General features: G+C 39.0%; 1 protein-coding gene across 1 annotated transcript; it reads left to right on the top strand.

The window, feature by feature from the left end:
- Positions 1-9,197: 9,197 nt before the first annotated feature.
- Positions 9,198-16,832, top strand: LOC139128113 (serine/threonine-protein phosphatase 6 regulatory ankyrin repeat subunit B-like). Its single transcript, XM_070693953.1, has 12 exons — positions 9,198-9,242; positions 9,879-9,968; positions 10,113-10,211; positions 11,011-11,109; positions 11,468-11,566; positions 12,529-12,627; positions 13,290-13,388; positions 14,252-14,344; positions 14,907-15,005; positions 15,217-15,315; positions 16,278-16,376; positions 16,791-16,832. The coding sequence occupies exons 1-12, from the start codon at positions 9,198-9,200 to the stop codon at positions 16,830-16,832; spliced, it is 1,062 nt and encodes a 353-aa protein (XP_070550054.1).
- Positions 16,833-16,868: the final 36 nt, after the last annotated feature.

Genomic DNA, 16,868 nt, shown 5'->3' with positions numbered 1-16,868 from the left:
TATATATATATATATATATATATATATATATATATATATATATATATATATATATATATATATATATATATATATATATATATATATATATATATATATATATAGCAAAGCTCCTTGTGTTGGGGGGACTTCGGGACGAATGTTAAGTATATACACCTCAGAGTCTGTAATTTAAAATATGCCGTCACTTCAGAGGGATAACGAAATAGTTCTGGGCGCTGGCCAGCATAAACACCCGACGAGACGAGGGAATTTACCGTACCAGTAAATGAATACATCGGATTTTTCCCCGCTTCACCTTGGGGTCAAAACAAGCTGACGCTTTTGTTATGCGTCTTTTCTTTAGGGATGGACCATTAGGTCTTTGGAGGGGGGGGTGGTCACAATGAAATTGTGAATTTTTTTTTACTATTGTAAATTTCTGAAATTTTTTTTTCCAATTGAGATTAGCTGTGCAAATTTTTTTTTCAGAGTAAATTTTCAGATTTATATTTTTTTTTAGTTCGTCGCTGTCTGAAGATAAAGAGGGCAAAGATGTGGTGCCAAGCACCACAAGCGGCCACGCAAGCGGTCACGGAGGGGGGGGGAGGTCAGGAGAGGGGTGTCCCCCTGCTGCTGTTGGAGCTTTTGAAAAATAGAGATTAAAATGGTGTTATTTGGTGGCCCTTGGGGAGTATTTTTGCGGGGAGGTCAGGAGGGGGTGTCCCCTCCTGCCGTTGGAGCTTTTAAAAAATAGAGATTAAAATGGTGTTATTTGGTGGCACTTGGGGAGTATTTTTGCGGGGGGAGGTCAGGAGGGGGTGTCCCCCTCCTGCCGTTGGAGCTTTTGAAAAATAGAGATTAAAATGGTGTTATTTGGTGGCACTTGGGGAGTATTTTTGCGGGGGGTGGTCAGGAGGGGGACACCGTTGGAGCTTTTGAAAAATAGAGATTAAAATGGTGTTATTTGGTGGCACTTGGGGAGTATTTTTGCGGGGGTGGTCAGGAGGGGGACACCGTTGGAGCTTTTGAAAAATAGAGATTAAAATGGTGTTATTTGGTGGCACTTGGGGAGTATTTTTGCGGGGGGTAGGTCAGGAGGGGGTGTCCTCCCTCCTGCTGTTGGAGCTTTTGAAAAATAGAGATAAAAATGGTGTTATTTGGTGGCACTTTGGGAGCATTTCTTTCGGATTACACATCTTCCTCTGAAACATGGTCTTCTTGCTCCTCAGTAGCTTCTATAGTTTTGAAAATTGACTATTTTGGTTTCCTGGCTTCCCTTTCTACTGCGTGGTGAAGTGCCTACATTCACCCCATCAAACATCATGCATATCTCATGATTTACAATTGATTTTGACAAGCTGAGAAGCTAAAATAAGCTAAATAATAAAGTTAAATTTGCATATTTGTGTTTTTAGAGCAATTGTTGCCCTTTTTGATCAAAACATCTATTTCTCTGTAGCAGCATGTCCAAATTGATTGGATGTATATAGATGTGTTTAAATTTCAATATTTGTCTTTTTAGGGCAATTTATGCCATTCATGGTCAAAAATCTGTATTCTCTGAAAGGGCTTGTCCAATTTCTTTGAAATTTGCTCAACAAAAACGATTATTCATGCAGATTTATTCAGTATTTGCTATCGAGAACTTTCAAAGTTCAAGCCTTTTGTGTGTTTTTGTGTTGGGATTTGTTGGATAGATGGCATTCTACGTAGTGTATTGTTGAATGTTAAAACATGTGTTGCTGTTGTTTTTGAGGCTGTTTTTGAGAAAAAAGAATTGAAAATGCCTTTTTAAAAGCAAAATAATACATAATGACTTGATATGTAGTTTTATCATTGACGTGTTTCTACTTGTTCACCCATTCTTGCATTCATCATTGCAATAAAATGCCGTGAAAAAAATGAAACTGATGTGGCCTACATCTGTTTACCTTGATCTTAAAAGGCAAATACAACTTTCTGTCTTGACAACCATACCATAGTTTCAATGATTTACCAAGTGTACCTGCTTGGTTTGTACGCAGGAAACAAGTAGAAAACAGGCTCTATAATTTCATAATTTTCAAGTGATCAGAATACAAAAGTCCTGAAAAGATAAGATAATCACAACTTCCAGTATAAGGGATACAGTCACTCTAAATGTATAAATTAAAATTAAAAATGTGCCTGGAGGATGTACTAAAAAATACAGAAAGTTGCTTTCTGTCGGTAAAGGTAAAATCTAAAAAAATTCAAAATTTTAAAGACTTTTGCAGATTTTTTTTTTACGCCTTTGTCTTCTTATTTATTTATTTTTTATTTTGCAAACTAGTCTGAAGATTTTTTTTTCCTAACTTTCTGCTCTGAAATTTTTTTTTCTGTGTTTTTGACCACCCCCTCCCAAGATCTAATGGTTCGTCCCTTACTTTCTTTCATCCCATGATGTAGGGGCAGACAGCAGGACCTGTAGGCTAAGCTTTGTGTGTGTAACGATACAGAGCTAGCATTTTCTCTGTTCCTCTAACCTAAATTTACGCGTTTCGACCGGGTTTATGTTTTCATTAAAACGACTTTTCCGCATGCGGGAACTGTTATTTCATCGAGAACACAACACGCATCCTGCATAACGTCTTGTGACCCAGTCACAAGACGTGAACAATATACGGTGCATGCGTCCAGCCCATTATTAGACTGGCCCCGTCGCTTGGCGTTTCTTGGCACCAGCTACTGGCTGTAGGCCAACACATTCACTCCACGATATATGATGCAACAGCCTACAACAACTAACGCGACAGTCTGCTAAAATTTATTCCTTCAATTTATTGTGTTGGTACATATGCCCCTAGACTTTGGGCAAGTGTAGTCACCAAGTGCAAAGACGAGAAACGTGCACGTGGCTCATCCTTTAAACGTAAAAGTGATTATGAACAGGTAAAAAGTCCATTGACCTGAATGATCTCTGCACTCTCTCAGAGGTGTGGCAAGGAATCGTCGAGTTCGTACTGTGACAGCAGAGCCATAATGTAACATCTATATACACAACCTATCAAAACATACTTCTAAATAGCTCTATAAGATTCTTAGTGCAGGTTAAAAGTCAACTTGCTTCCAACTCGTATTCACGTACCTACACCCTACCTCCCCATCAGTGAAAGTGGAAGCTACCGAAATCTCCATTTACGACGTAACTGAAAGCAGTGTTGAATTAGTTGTGGAGAACAAGCGCAAAAGATGGCGTACTACTAGCAGTCAACTCATCAATGGGTGAAAACGTTCAAAAATATCGTTCCATAGCTGGGTGATTGGGACCGTAGCGAAAGCGTTCAGTACTTCCGAGGCGATGCAACCCTGCCGTATGGTGACAACTCATTGATACACCAGGTGAGTGAGTGTTGTCAAGTACAAGTGATAAATGAGGCCATAGGCCTAATGAGGTCAAGCGAACCGGAGCTGTGAGACTCAGATGAAACACGATTCTGTTTGTTTACTACAAGGACTGAGCTTAAGTTTCCTGACGTTTATAAAGACACACTGACTAACGATAAGTTTCTGTACGTAAAATTGGTCGCCATTTGAACATTCATCATGATGACGCAAAAAATAGTAATATATCAAAGGGCTGCTATTCTTTAAAGGGAAGAAGTCGTCGAAAATGCGCCTGTGCGAGTTTCTTGTTTACAAACAAATGCATTTCGTGCACGATATCTAGATGCACCTCATCATCATAGCTGCAAACGTTAAAATTATACGATGTAGATTATGACAGAAATGTTTTTACTTTCATCAATACCATCTTACTTTGGATACAGTGTTTACATTGGTCGTATGAGTCTTATACGACCTTTGAGCGCAGTTCCGACGACTGTAAACCTTTAAAATGAAACCATCAAATTTATAAGCAGGGAATACTTGTTTATTTATTTATTTTCTGCATTTTCTGGGTTTTCTACTGCACTGTTTATTGTTCAAATGAGTTCGCAACTTCTAAAATTCTATAGTATACACTTGACGCATGCATCTCTCTATGTAAAATGAGATGATGAGTGTCGGTGACGCCCGTTATCTTGTCGGAACCTCTCCGTAGATTCCGGATAAACTTAGGAGTACTTCTATACATTGATTGATCAGAATGTGGCTCGTCTGTCCCCGATGTCTGTCGAACGAGACAAGTACAATGTAGATTGTTTTATTTACTCCTGTTTTCACTACCATTCGGAATGCCATCAACAGATATAATTTGCTATGGTGATTTATACCTTGTCGACGCTATTCTATTTTTAGTGGGTGGGGATTTCCAAACGTACGCCAACAATTACACAACAAACGTCGTTGCTTTACAAATGATTATAAAGCCTTCTTTGTGTCACGGTTCCACCTCAAGTGATGCTAGATATCAGAGCTGTTCAAATAAATACACACTAGACTGGCTGCTGCATAATTTACCATATAAGGAACTTAAAGTACTAGTTTGTTTTGCTTGCTGAAAATGAGACAAATTTACAAAAGATGATTGACCATCTACAAGATTGGTGCAAAAGGTGGCGTATGATGATGAACAAGTCCAAAACACAAATTGTTCATTTTCGAGATAAGGGACAAGTGAAAACAGACTTTATTTTTCAATTTGGTGGTACAAATCTTGACGTAGTTTCTCAGTATGAATATTTGGGTTTAGTTTTGGATCAGTTCTTAAATTTTGAAGTGACTGCTGAAACCCTAGCAAGTGCTGCAGGTAGAGCTTTGGGATCAGTTATTTCTAAGATACGCATGTTTAAGAATTTTAGATATAACACTTTTACAACTCTATTTCATTCTTGTATTACTCCAATTTTAGACTACTGTTCTGCAATTTGGGGCTACAGTTTCTCTTCAAAATGTGAGTCAATTCAAAACAGAGCGATTAGATATTTTCTTGGCGTCCATAAATTTGCCCCTATACTTGTTAAAAATGGAGATATGGGTTGGACCCTTGTCTATTGAGGAATAAATTGAACATGGTAAGACTCTGGAATAGATTAGTAGTTATGCCTGATAACAGAATGATTAAGCAAGTTTTTACTTGGGATATCAGTTTAAAATATAAAACTGGGCTAAAGATATGTTTGATTTATTTTCAGAAATTGGTTTGCAGGAGAAATTTGGTAATTTAGAGGTTTGTAGTATTCCTGTCATGAAAGATGCATTAAAAACGTTGTATATTAGTAACTGGACATCTCAACTGAGTGAAAAGCCCCAAATTGCGTACATATTTGATGTTTAAGACGGAATATGGAATGGAGAAATATTTACAATTTCCCATCTCTAGATCAAAAAGATCACTTTTAGCACAATTGAGAGTTGGTATCTTACCTCTGAAAATTGAAACTGGGCGTTACACGAATGTGCCTAAAGAGGAAAGACTATGTGATTTTTGTCCAAATGTAGTAGAAGATGAGCTCCATTTTATTTTTGATTGCACACTTTACAATGTTATTAGGAAACAATTGTTCTCTAAAGCCAGAAACTTGTGCTCTGTATTTGATTCATTTGATGTACAACAGAAACTCAAATTTCTAATGAGCGACATGCCATCCCAATTGGCATCCTATGTCTATCATGCATTTTCAATGAGACAAGAAGCTTCTTATACTTAAATTACATTTCGAGCTATTCATATCTATGTACTTTATTTACTGTTTCAGTGTCTTGTAAGCCCTTGGGGCTGGGTGTGGCAACCAAGCTGTTTAGACCACACATGACACTTTATAAATAAATATAACATAACATAACATAACATAACTAGTAATTCGGCGTCTCAAAACGACACTTCAATACAATAAATTAAACCAAGAAAGTGCCTATAAAACAAAACGGTTATACAGGTATGCACACAAACGGCCAAACAGCAATAACATACTGTACAGGAGGCAACAGGTCAAAATTTTACTCATGATTATTGACTGACAACCAGCATGTTCAGTGGCCACCAGTCAGTCCTTTGCCACATATCGTGTGTCCCAGTATGGCTTTTTTGTAAAGGCTCATAGTTTGCTTTCGCGTCACATAGCACTGATCAGCACCATTGTTGTAAGCAAATATAAATAAGCTTATGTGGACGACAGTTTGGACGTAAATTATACTATTTAGAAGAATTAATTGCGAAATCGGTACTTTATTACGGTACCATCGTATCCACGTTATAATTATTGCAACGAGGCCAAACAGCCTGCTTTGTGGCGGCAACAGACGGTACGTACTCTACGCTTTCACCATCGTTTTTAGATCATACGTGGCATGTCTATGTCGCAATGTGATACATTATTCATCACACTAGTTAGAACCCACTATTTCGTCACACATGCAAATTACACTTCAGCAGCTACCTTCTAGGGTCATGTGTTGACCCACTTTCCCCTACATCGGCCTTGCAGGTTTTATGATGGTTAGGCTTGCACAATACTTATTTGACATCACACATATAGTGTATCGCAGCAGCCTATAAGTTGATTTGCGGGGCGTCGACGACATAGATATTTCGAGTGGCGTCATCAATTAAGGTATTTTAGACATGGGAATTTCCACATATCATCATCACAGTCTGGTAATAAGAAATCAAGATCAGTATCGATTGCCAATAGTGTAGCAAAGCTCATAATTTATCGATAAAGTTCGTAATGACTCACACAAGTGCACTATAGTTGCTTTTGGCATTTCTAAGGCGTGCAAGGCAGATATTCGCGCTCACTTCACCATTTACGTGACAGTCTGTCCACCTTGCACAGTGATGCAGGGACCCATCCGCCAAAGTACAGGTGCAACCAAGTGTTAAGGTGGCGGTAAAGGCTAGAGCGTCAGTTATAAACTTCAATAAAACTATTAAAATATAAAAGTAGTCAACATTCTCTGTGGAATAAAAAAAACTAGACATTTGGGGTCAAAGGCATTGCAGAGTTATAGCCTGTTGAAACTTCTGAAAAACTGACCAAATAAGAGGAAGTTGGGGAGTCCATAGTGTATTAACTATGGTAGAGGTCCCCTAGCTTTTAAAAAATGTTTGAAAAGGGAAAGTCATTTTTTGCTGTTTTTCAGGAAAGTTTGACAAGGCAGTGCTTGCATTCAGAATGCGTGACTGCTATTGTAAATGCGGTCTTAGATTCTTTGAGTGTCAAAGAGGTGTCAAATGTGAGATTAACCAAAAAGACTGCTCTGTGACTTCAAAAGAGGGGTGCAAATATGGCTTGTTTTCAACATTTTTGACAGAATAACAGTTTTCCTACATAATTTTATGCCAATTTAATCCATGGACATGAATTTTACAGCCTATTAACAAGGTTACAGACAAGATGACTACGGCACAATTTTCCTGTATTTGAAGTACTTTTTGAAAAATCACATTTTGAAATTTGAAAGAATTTTTAAATAATTTTTTGATATGTAAACCCATGTAAAATCATAAAAACAAACTTTATTTACAAATCCTGCCGTACACATCTTACAATTAATAGTGTCAATATATTTATAACTAATTTGGTAGTATTAAGTACTATCCAATTATTATTAAATTCAAATATGTAAAACAATATGAAAAATTAAATTTTAATATTTACTGGTGTCATATTTCAAACAAAACCATGGCTGCAAATATACAATTTTTATATTCTTTAGAGAAAATATTAAGTAAGGGAGTTATCCTGAAAATTTGAACTTAATATCTTGATTCTAACACTTGAAACTTGACATTAACTCTGAGAAAAGACTTGGTGCAAAATAGCCTTTACCGCTACCTTAAATTGTGTCAATTTTATATTATCATCACAAAACATACCCCATATCTTGACTGTATAGAGGGTAAGGTGAATTTATTGGTAACTGTGCTGCCGCAAGCATATGCGAAAAACATGCCCTTCCACTGAATTTTAATGCCAACTGCCCTTCCAGTATCTATGTCTGTCCGCTCCCCACTCCCCACAACAGTTCAAGCTCCCCGCTGCCCTCTCCCCACCACAGACGCTGCTTAATCTCTCTGAAGTTCTACGAACCACAGCATTCCCCTCCCTCTACCTATTATCCAGTACCCACTGGCAGAAATGTTCTCCTCACTCACTTTTAAAACTGGAATTTCGTCCCTGTCCGCAGTAAAAATAAAACTTTTTCTCCCTGCCCACTGGTTAAAAAAAATTGCCCTATCACTGAAAAAATGCGCACTAACACCTTTTTGCACGAACACCTTTTTGCACGAATAACTTCGTTGGCTGCGCCTGATATATTGCCTCGACTTCGTGATCACCTCATCATTAACGCGACAGTCTGCTGAAGTCAAGATTATTTCTAGTCCCACAGACTTGAGGCGAGTTAAGAATTGATTTGAAAGTTGCAAAATAAATCACAATATTCATCAATTGTGACAACTAGGCAGAATATGAAAATATATCACCTAGCATTTCAACAATAACAATTCTCATGCCGGTTGTTGTCAACGGTCGCAGCTAGTTTATTCATACGGGGATCATTTGACTCAAACCATAATTTATACCACTACGCATGCGCAGTACTGGTCATCCTGTTCAGAGGTTCACCCAGATTAACCTTCGCCATCGGTCACAGAGCTTCGCGAAAAGATCCACCAGGTCGATAAATTCCAAAGCCGGTGTGTGTGCCAAAGCATTTGATAGTTATTTTTACTGCACGTACCAGTCAATTCTTCAAGTATCGATGACTCACCGCCACCCGAATGAACTCATTCACCTTCAGAGCGATTTACAAACAGGGATATTTTTACCAGAGTAGTAAGCTTACACGTAAGATTAAATTAACTGTTGGAGTAAAGTTAGCCAGTTTTACGTGGAGAACGGTGTTCAAATGTTGAGAAAAGCTACTTCTCTGAAGTCGAAAGTGGTGTGAGTAAATTCAAGCGTTACTTTTTCTGTTTATTGGTCACAGTGTCTCTGGATTCGAATGGAGGGTTTTAAAGTTGGCTTACGGTGTTTTAATGGAACAGACAAGGCGGCTTGTGAAGGAAATTAGGGTCAGGTGAAAGTAGAAATGAAAAGAGAGCCGCAAATAACAACAAAACACGCCCTCGTGAAAATAATATGAAAAAACGAACATGAAACTTGGTATAGCGAAAGTGAAAGTGAAAGGGCCCTGAAGTGATATTTAAAATAAGTGATTACTTTCCTGGACCTTCAGTCACTTTTCCGGGTTTTTTTCAGGATGTACAATAACTGTTCAATATAACTGGTAAAATACCTATGAACATGGCAACAGACGAGGCTGGCCACGCCAAAGACATGTTTGATGAGGTACGTTACCTTCTAATACTCTCACTGCCATTCTGTCTATCTAAGAGTTTCCCTGTCTTCCTCTGTCTCTATGAAACCTGACAAAAAGCAAACAAAACAAAGAAAAAGAGTTGTGTTGACATCGTGAAACTGAACATGGAAATTTTGTGTCTAAAGGTTCCTACTATACTGTGCAAATGTACGACATACGGACTTGTTTCGGAGTGCAGGAAAAATAGCGTGCGCGCGCATATCGTCGACACATCTCAACCCCTTTCGATTTATTCTGACACAACCGCAATGCCACGATGACATGGTGGAATTCTAATTATAATTCATCTCCAGATGTTGAGACCTCTCCCCGAAACACTACTGGTTTTAAGCATAGGTAAAATGAAAGGCTTTCACCTGAAAAAGACGCCGCCTATCGTGTGATTTGCTCGGTCGCCCCTTCTTGTTAACATTGGAGACTAAAACGTACCAGGCTAGCTTTTGTATTGATTTTTGATGATCCACACAGCATCGATAAAAATGGCGACATTTGGTAAAGTTGCCATCGCAGAATATCCCGAGATTCAACATGCGAGGAATTGCGCTCTTGGGCCAATAATGTGTCATTTAACTTTTAAGGATAGGTCAATTATTTATTTCTTTTAGGATACTCTATTTACGGCTTTAAGCGAAAATGACAACGAAACGTTTCATAGCTTGATTAACGCCTGTCAAGATCTTAATATTCTTGGACCGGTGAGTACTCAAATCCGCCTTAATTTTTAAGATAATGTAATTACATGCATGACTAACTCTCAATTAAATTATTTTCTCATTCTTAAATGAAGTCACGTAATTGAAGTAGTTTTTGGTTATTTAACGTTTTCTTTTTGGAAATAGGACGGAAATCACTTTTTACATGTATCTGTTGCGAAAGGTAATCTGGAAATAACAAAGCATCTGGTCGGTATTGGATCTGACGTCAACGCTAAAAATGAGGTGAGTTGCATTTTCCGAAAGAAGCTGCGAAAAACGTGATTCAATGGTAGTTGTTGCTGCACGTGAATGCGTGAGCGCCACCTATCAGTGAGTATGGGAGATTGTAGAGTATTCCCACAGCTGTTGTGCAGGCAATAGCAAGCCTGTTGCGAAATGATTGTCGCATGGTGTAAATAAATATTGTGTTTGATTCGGTCGACACGATCTAACTCCCTCAATTTCCTTCATAAACACATTTTGTAATAGAGAAAAAGTCTATCGTGTGACGACAACAAAACAAGACATGAGTGTGACGAGCGGGGTAGATGATCTGACAGTAAGATATATTTGTTCGACAATGCATTCGCCATCAAAAACTTTTCTATCGACGAAATCCCATTCAAGTAAAGCAACCAGAAACATGACATAACGTAGGTGATGAAGCTTCAAAGAGTATTTTTGTGAAATATTGTCACAGTAATTATTACCAATTAGTAATTATTATTGTTGAAACTCTAAAATAATATAGTATCCCAGTGATAGTAGTGAATCGTGGGTTGCGTAGCGTGCACCGCAGGCGCTTTTGAAAATGACACCGACAAACCGCTAGCTGCACCCTTCGTAAATGTCTCCGACATACTTTGGGCCTTGAAAATTTACAGGAGAGATTTTAAACACCACACGACAATGAAATTTTGAAATAAAAAAGTCATAAATATCCGAAAATCAATTGTAGAATAACTCAATAATTTTTATCACAACAGAATGCTAAACTTTTAGAAAAAATAATAAGTAAAAACCATTCTCTTGGTTTATGTAGAATCACAACACTCCATTGCATCTGGCAGTGGAGAGAAACGACAGCGAGATGACGCTGTGCCTTCTTCAAAATGGCGCCGAGGCAAACATTGGTGATAAGGTAAATCTTCTCAAAAGCCCATCGTCGCAACCTTGACCTCAGATAACTGCCACAGCTTTGACATACCATTGGTGGCAACATGTTAACAATGCTCTCATTGACGTAGAGGGCGTTTCACACTATCCTATCGTTCGTACCTGTTAACATGTGATACTTATGCAGGAATAAATCCACCCATCCTTATATCGGCCAGTGAAAATTAGGGGGGGAATAGGACCTTTCCTCATGTACAGAATTCCATCAAAAAGACCGAAAGTTTTCCATTGTGTAACTCTGTTTAAAGTTTAATTGAAAACCTGTCCTTTGTAAATAGCGATTTTATTCAATCACTTTATATTAAATTTTGTGCATGTTGCAGTCCAATATGACGGCTTTACACAGAGCTGTCAGGAAAAACAATGCAGAGATATCGCAACATCTGATTGACAATGGTGCTGATGTGAATGTCCTGACAGAGGTAAGATATTCAACTGAGCCCTGTTCATAGCTAGTTTATTGGTAATGAACTTGATACGGAGAACTTTAGGCGGCAAAACTGTCACGATCAATATTCCCCTTAATTTTGTCACGTGTGAAAAGTACTGTTCCAGCCGAAACGTATGCTACATAAATCATGCACGAGAATAATGTAGTGTTTGTACTCGGGCAGGTAGATATGAGGGCAGTAGACTATGGATGACGATGAGAAAGTATTTCATTTAACATCAATACTCACCGTTACTTCAACGATGTGAAAACTAGTCTTGGTAACCAAGGGTAACCCCCGTTGAAACAATTTAAGCACCGTAATAAAAAACTCGAGTGGTACATTTACTCCAAACTGCAAGTCATAGCTGTGGTGGTAGTAATCTGACGGGTTTTCTGTCTTTTACGTGCTTCATTTTGACTTCGACGACTTTTCTCGCCACTACAGCTATGGTAGATTCCATAGATGAGCAACGAATCTGTACGTATAGACAGGGGACGGACACGCATCCAATTACGGTGTGGCAAAATTCATCTATAGCCTTGTTATAGAGGGACTTACCGTATTCAGAGCCAAACTCCCGACAAATGGTACCTGAATACCACTGGCTTTTAACTTTTCCCAACATGACTACTAGACAGCTGTGTTTTTGTTGCCGTATAACTGCACGTCACTGCAGGCACATCAGCGATGACTCTTAACTTTTATCGCATGACAAAGACAGACCGAGAGACTGTGGTCGTACCAAGACGTCGGTTGGCAGATTACGAATCGGTCTAAAAATACAATGTGCACTGGCAGCTTGCACACGGACTCGGTTACTCGTCCTTTGAACGCTCCATAGCTATGGTCGTTTGGGGAGGGGGGGGGGCGTAAAAAGACCCGTCGGATAACCACGCATACAGCTATAGGCCAACAGTTTTGACACTCCAAGCTGCATCTTTCTTTGACAGAAAAGGGAAAGTGCTTTGCATACCGCCGCCTTGAAGAACTATCCAGACATGGCGAGGCTATTGGTGGAGAAAGGAGCTGACCTGGAAACTTTGAACTTGGTAATAACCCTGCGTGTTTGTGGCAAAGATTAGATCATATCATACATACCAGAACATCGCTCTGACATGTCGGCAGTCAAAAAAGAGATCAAGTGAAGTTGAGAACGGAATATCTATTGAAAGTACATGAATTTATTCTAACAATGCCGCAGTCACTCCAGGCTCACAGAAATTAGCCCCCAGTTTCAGGCTCAATACTCTCGTTCATTGGCATCCTACATGAATTTTGAATTCGATGTGACTATTCCAAGACTCTTGATCGTTGCACATTTTAAGGTCCTGAGTAGTTTGTGCCTCGAAAGTGAAAGACTGAAAGTTTTGCTCAATTTTTCCTCAGTGCAACTTTCAACATTCTCTTACCAATTTAAGTATAATAATCAGGGGTCACCGTGCAAGTTTTAGTACTAGAGAAAAAATAATCTACAATTTATCAATTTTTGAAAATCAATATGGCTGCTATTCCATAGTTAACTCTATGGAAAATAAATTTTCCATTTTCGAAAACTATGATGACGGTGAAACTGTTTCTTACTCAGAGAGCTTTAAGATAAGCCCCCACAAGGGATAGATAAGAAACGAATTGTAAAAATATGAGAGCTGGAATATCTGTTCCCTAGACGCATTCTAACTATAAGTATGACAGTGTGTTATTCCAATTTCAGGAGGGCTTTACCGCTATACAAATTGCAGCGGAATGTTGTCACTTCGAGATTGTGGAGTATTTATTAAAGAAGGGAGCTGACAGACGAGACATAGACAAGGTAAGCATTCTGAGTTATAATTATTTTATTTTATTTTATTTTATTTTATTTGCTCATCAACAGCGCCATCAGGCAGCCACTTACAGACAAGAAAATAAAAAAAGGATAAAATACACTAAAATTTAAACAACAAAAAAGTACTCTAAAAATCAAACAATGACAAAAACAAATTAACATGTCTTTTAAAAGTTGAATGAGATTCTTCAAAAACATCGACATCGCAAACCTTATCAATCAGATCATTAAAAATTCGTGACGTACGTCCAATCAGGCCATTTTTTGTAACATCAACTCTACAATAAGGGATGTGTAATAGAGGTCTATGTCTCAGAGTGTCTATGTACGCATAGACCATAAAAACCTGTACAATCTGTAGAGTCATAAGAAGATAAAAGGCATTTACGCACAAACATACAATCAAATAGTTTCCTACGTAAGAACAAAGGTTGAATTTTAAAAAGATTACAGAGCAAGTTATAGTCACAATTGCACCAAGATGAAAAGTCACTGTGACATCCCTGTTTATGATGTAAATATCTAAGAAAACGTTTCTGAATTGACTCAATACGGTTTGCCTGACCGTCAGAAATTGAATTGAAAATTACAGCGTGTTTGTACGTCGAACAATCTGGTAAGCTGATTTTTCTTATCAACCAGTGGAATTCTGCACTGCAACGCTGTCGCCAGATTCCGGTGTCATGAAATGTTTAATGAGAGAGAGAGAGAGAGAGAGAGAGGAGAGAGAGAGAGAGAGAGAGAGAGAGAGAGAGGAGAGAGAGAGAGAGAGAGAGAGAGAGAGAGTGTGTGTGTGTGTGTGGTATGAGTATGAGTATTAAGAATGGCTTACATTTATTCGGTTTCAGTATAAACTGCACCTTGCAGCAGGAAGAGGAGACCACCAACTGGTAGAGCAGTATCTTCTTGAAGATTACGACATTGAGTTCAAAAATGCTAAAGTAAGTTGAAAATACATTTTCGCGAAATCACTTTAAATTTGTAACGAAATGTAAGCCAACTTAAAACATAGTCTGTAAGTGAAGAACTTCGATGTCAGTGGTATCAAAAATCCCAAGGCACACAGTTTCAGTATTGTATGTAATTTTGTGCGAAAACAATTACGACTAGAATACCAAAGAGAGTGCCGCTACGGCAGCAAATGTATTCCCATTCAAACAGTTGCAGAAATCATACAAATACCTCCTATCCATCGACCTACCAACAACTCATACCTTCTGCGTGCTTGTGTCTTACAATATCGGCTCGTCCCTTCATGCTGACATGTGAAATTTAAGACAAACTCTCCTCCGTTCTCCCACTAGCTGGGACACACTGCGCTACACTGGCCGCAAAGAATGGCTCTGCAGAAGTTATACAGACTCTGCTGCAGCATGGCGCTGAAGTGAACTCAATGGATATGCTGGTAAGTTTTCAAGTGTTTCTGTTTGCTTTTTTTGCACTTTCTTGCATAACTAACCCTGGCTTTAAATCTGAACAATTTGTCTTTCTTTCCAATTTTAGTACGGAGATAGACCTTTACACAAGGCGAGTTACGAAGGGCATGCAGATGTTGTCAGGGCTCTCATCGAAGCTGGCGCAAACAAGGAGAGTGTAAATCACGTAAGTTTAAAATTGGTCCAGTATACATGCCAACGTGGTACATCTAGTCGTTACAAAATACCAAAATCAATTGTTCTTCCAGGTACAGAACGGTATTGATCAGCATCGCTATCCTGGCTTCCCGATGAAAGTGTGCTTTTCCAATTTCTCCAGTAATAGAGTTGTCGCAGGGGCGGATCATACCTGTGATATCTTTCTATTTAATTCATAGGACGGTCACAGAGCAGTGCATGACGCAGCGGCGAAAGGTCACCTCGAGGTCATAAAGATCCTCTTGGAAGAAGGAGCTGACAAGAACGTATTAAATGCTGTAAGTCAAACACAGTCTATTTAAACAGGTGAACGATCTTTGCACTTCGACAGAAACAACTGTAGTGCATGATAACTAGTAGACGTGCATGGGAATTAAAATGTTTACACGTTGTCGTATCAAAAGTCAAGATCATTACATCCTCAATGTCCTGATAACTAATGGAGTACTCTCACCCATCCGGGGGCTCACACGTCACGTGACTTTTGTAGAATATCGTCAGCATTTGTCTTCTGACAAGATCTTTGGATTAAGAGGACGACAGTTGGCGTGATAAAGTTGTATGTATGATATTCTGATTTATAACACACCGCATCCGCAATCTCTATTATAATCCGCCAATTGATAGTCACGTGGGATGCGTTCTTTTTGTGCTGATCCACGTAAACGACGTCATCAGGCATCATTTGTTGGAACTGTTCCGAAAATGATGCCCGCTGACGTCAAAAACGACATTGACGCATGCGCGGACTGGAATGTAAACAAAGATGTCGTCTGCGGCTGATCGAAATGATAGTCGAGAAATTTCTAGGTTTATCCTACTTTCTGAAGAAGAATTGAATGCTCTGGTTTCCAACAAGGACTCGAAACGGACGAAAACTATAATCAAAGATGCATTGAACGTTCTGCAGAAGTATTGCGATCCTGTTAGGAAAAACTTTTTCTTACTGAACCACTCCAACATATTACATGCGACAAGTTTTGTGTATGGTACGTTCTTATGCATGACTGCGGATGAGGTGTGTTATAAAACACATATTGACTGGCCATGAGGACAACAGCATACGTCTTTAACCCCTCGGGCCTGTGAGTCACCCCCAAAAACAGACTGTTTCCCTCGGCCTTCGGCCTCGGGAAACAGTCTGTTTTTGGGGGTGACTCACAGTCCCTCGGGGTACAGACGTATGCTGTTGCCCACATGGCCAGTCAATATGTGTATAATGAAACATCTCTTCTCACAGCATGGCGAGTCTCCACTGATCCATGCAGCAGAATTCGGTCACGCTGATGTCGTCAAGGTCCTCCTGGACGCAGGTGCCGACAGACATTTACCGAATGACGTGAGTATACCATTTATTCAGCACATCCATCGAGTAACAATCAATTAAGGTATCAGGTATCACCTCCCCCAAATCTCCTCTTAAGGCAAAATGATCCACAGAGTCAATGCTGGCTTTCACAAGATAAACTAGAAAAAAATCAATGGCACATTATTTAAACACTATAGTGGGTTTCTGTTTGGTGCCACAACTCTTTGCATGAGACAGTTTTCGCGGAGAAAACATCTTCTAACTTTCAGTTGTGATTGTTACTAAAAACAGCTACATTGTAGATCAAGTGCAATCACCTGTCCAGACAGAGTTGCCTGTGCAGGTTTAATGTAACTAATACAAAGATTGGAACCTTGGAAAGCTATGGTGATACCCAAGCTAATCGTTTATATTGTACATACAATGTGTCTGTCTCAAATACAGAGTTGTGGCACTGAATTGAAACCAACTGTACTCGCTTACTAGCATATCACAGGCACCGTATTCAAACGAGGTTATCGC

This window comes from Ptychodera flava, unplaced genomic scaffold (genome assembly GCF_041260155.1).
Source record: "Ptychodera flava strain L36383 unplaced genomic scaffold, AS_Pfla_20210202 Scaffold_43__1_contigs__length_1316584_pilon, whole genome shotgun sequence".
In the NCBI taxonomy this organism is placed as follows: domain Eukaryota; kingdom Metazoa; phylum Hemichordata; class Enteropneusta; family Ptychoderidae; genus Ptychodera; species Ptychodera flava.
Note: the sequence above shows the minus strand (reverse complement) of the source record. Positions and strands in the feature narration are given on the sequence as shown.

What these genes read in the sequence shown, in the direction of transcription:
- LOC139128113 (XM_070693953.1), top strand. Translation starts at nt 9,198, where the DNA reads ATGGCAACAGACGAGGCTGGCCACGCCAAAGACATGTTTGATGAG. An exon ending in AGGCAAACATTGGTGATAAG is followed by an intron (nt 11,110 to 11,467) that starts GTAAATCTTCTC and finishes TGCATGTTGCAG; the next exon opens with TCCAATATGACGGCTTTACA. An exon ending in ACCTGGAAACTTTGAACTTG is followed by an intron (nt 12,628 to 13,289) that starts GTAATAACCCTG and finishes TTCCAATTTCAG; the next exon opens with GAGGGCTTTACCGCTATACA.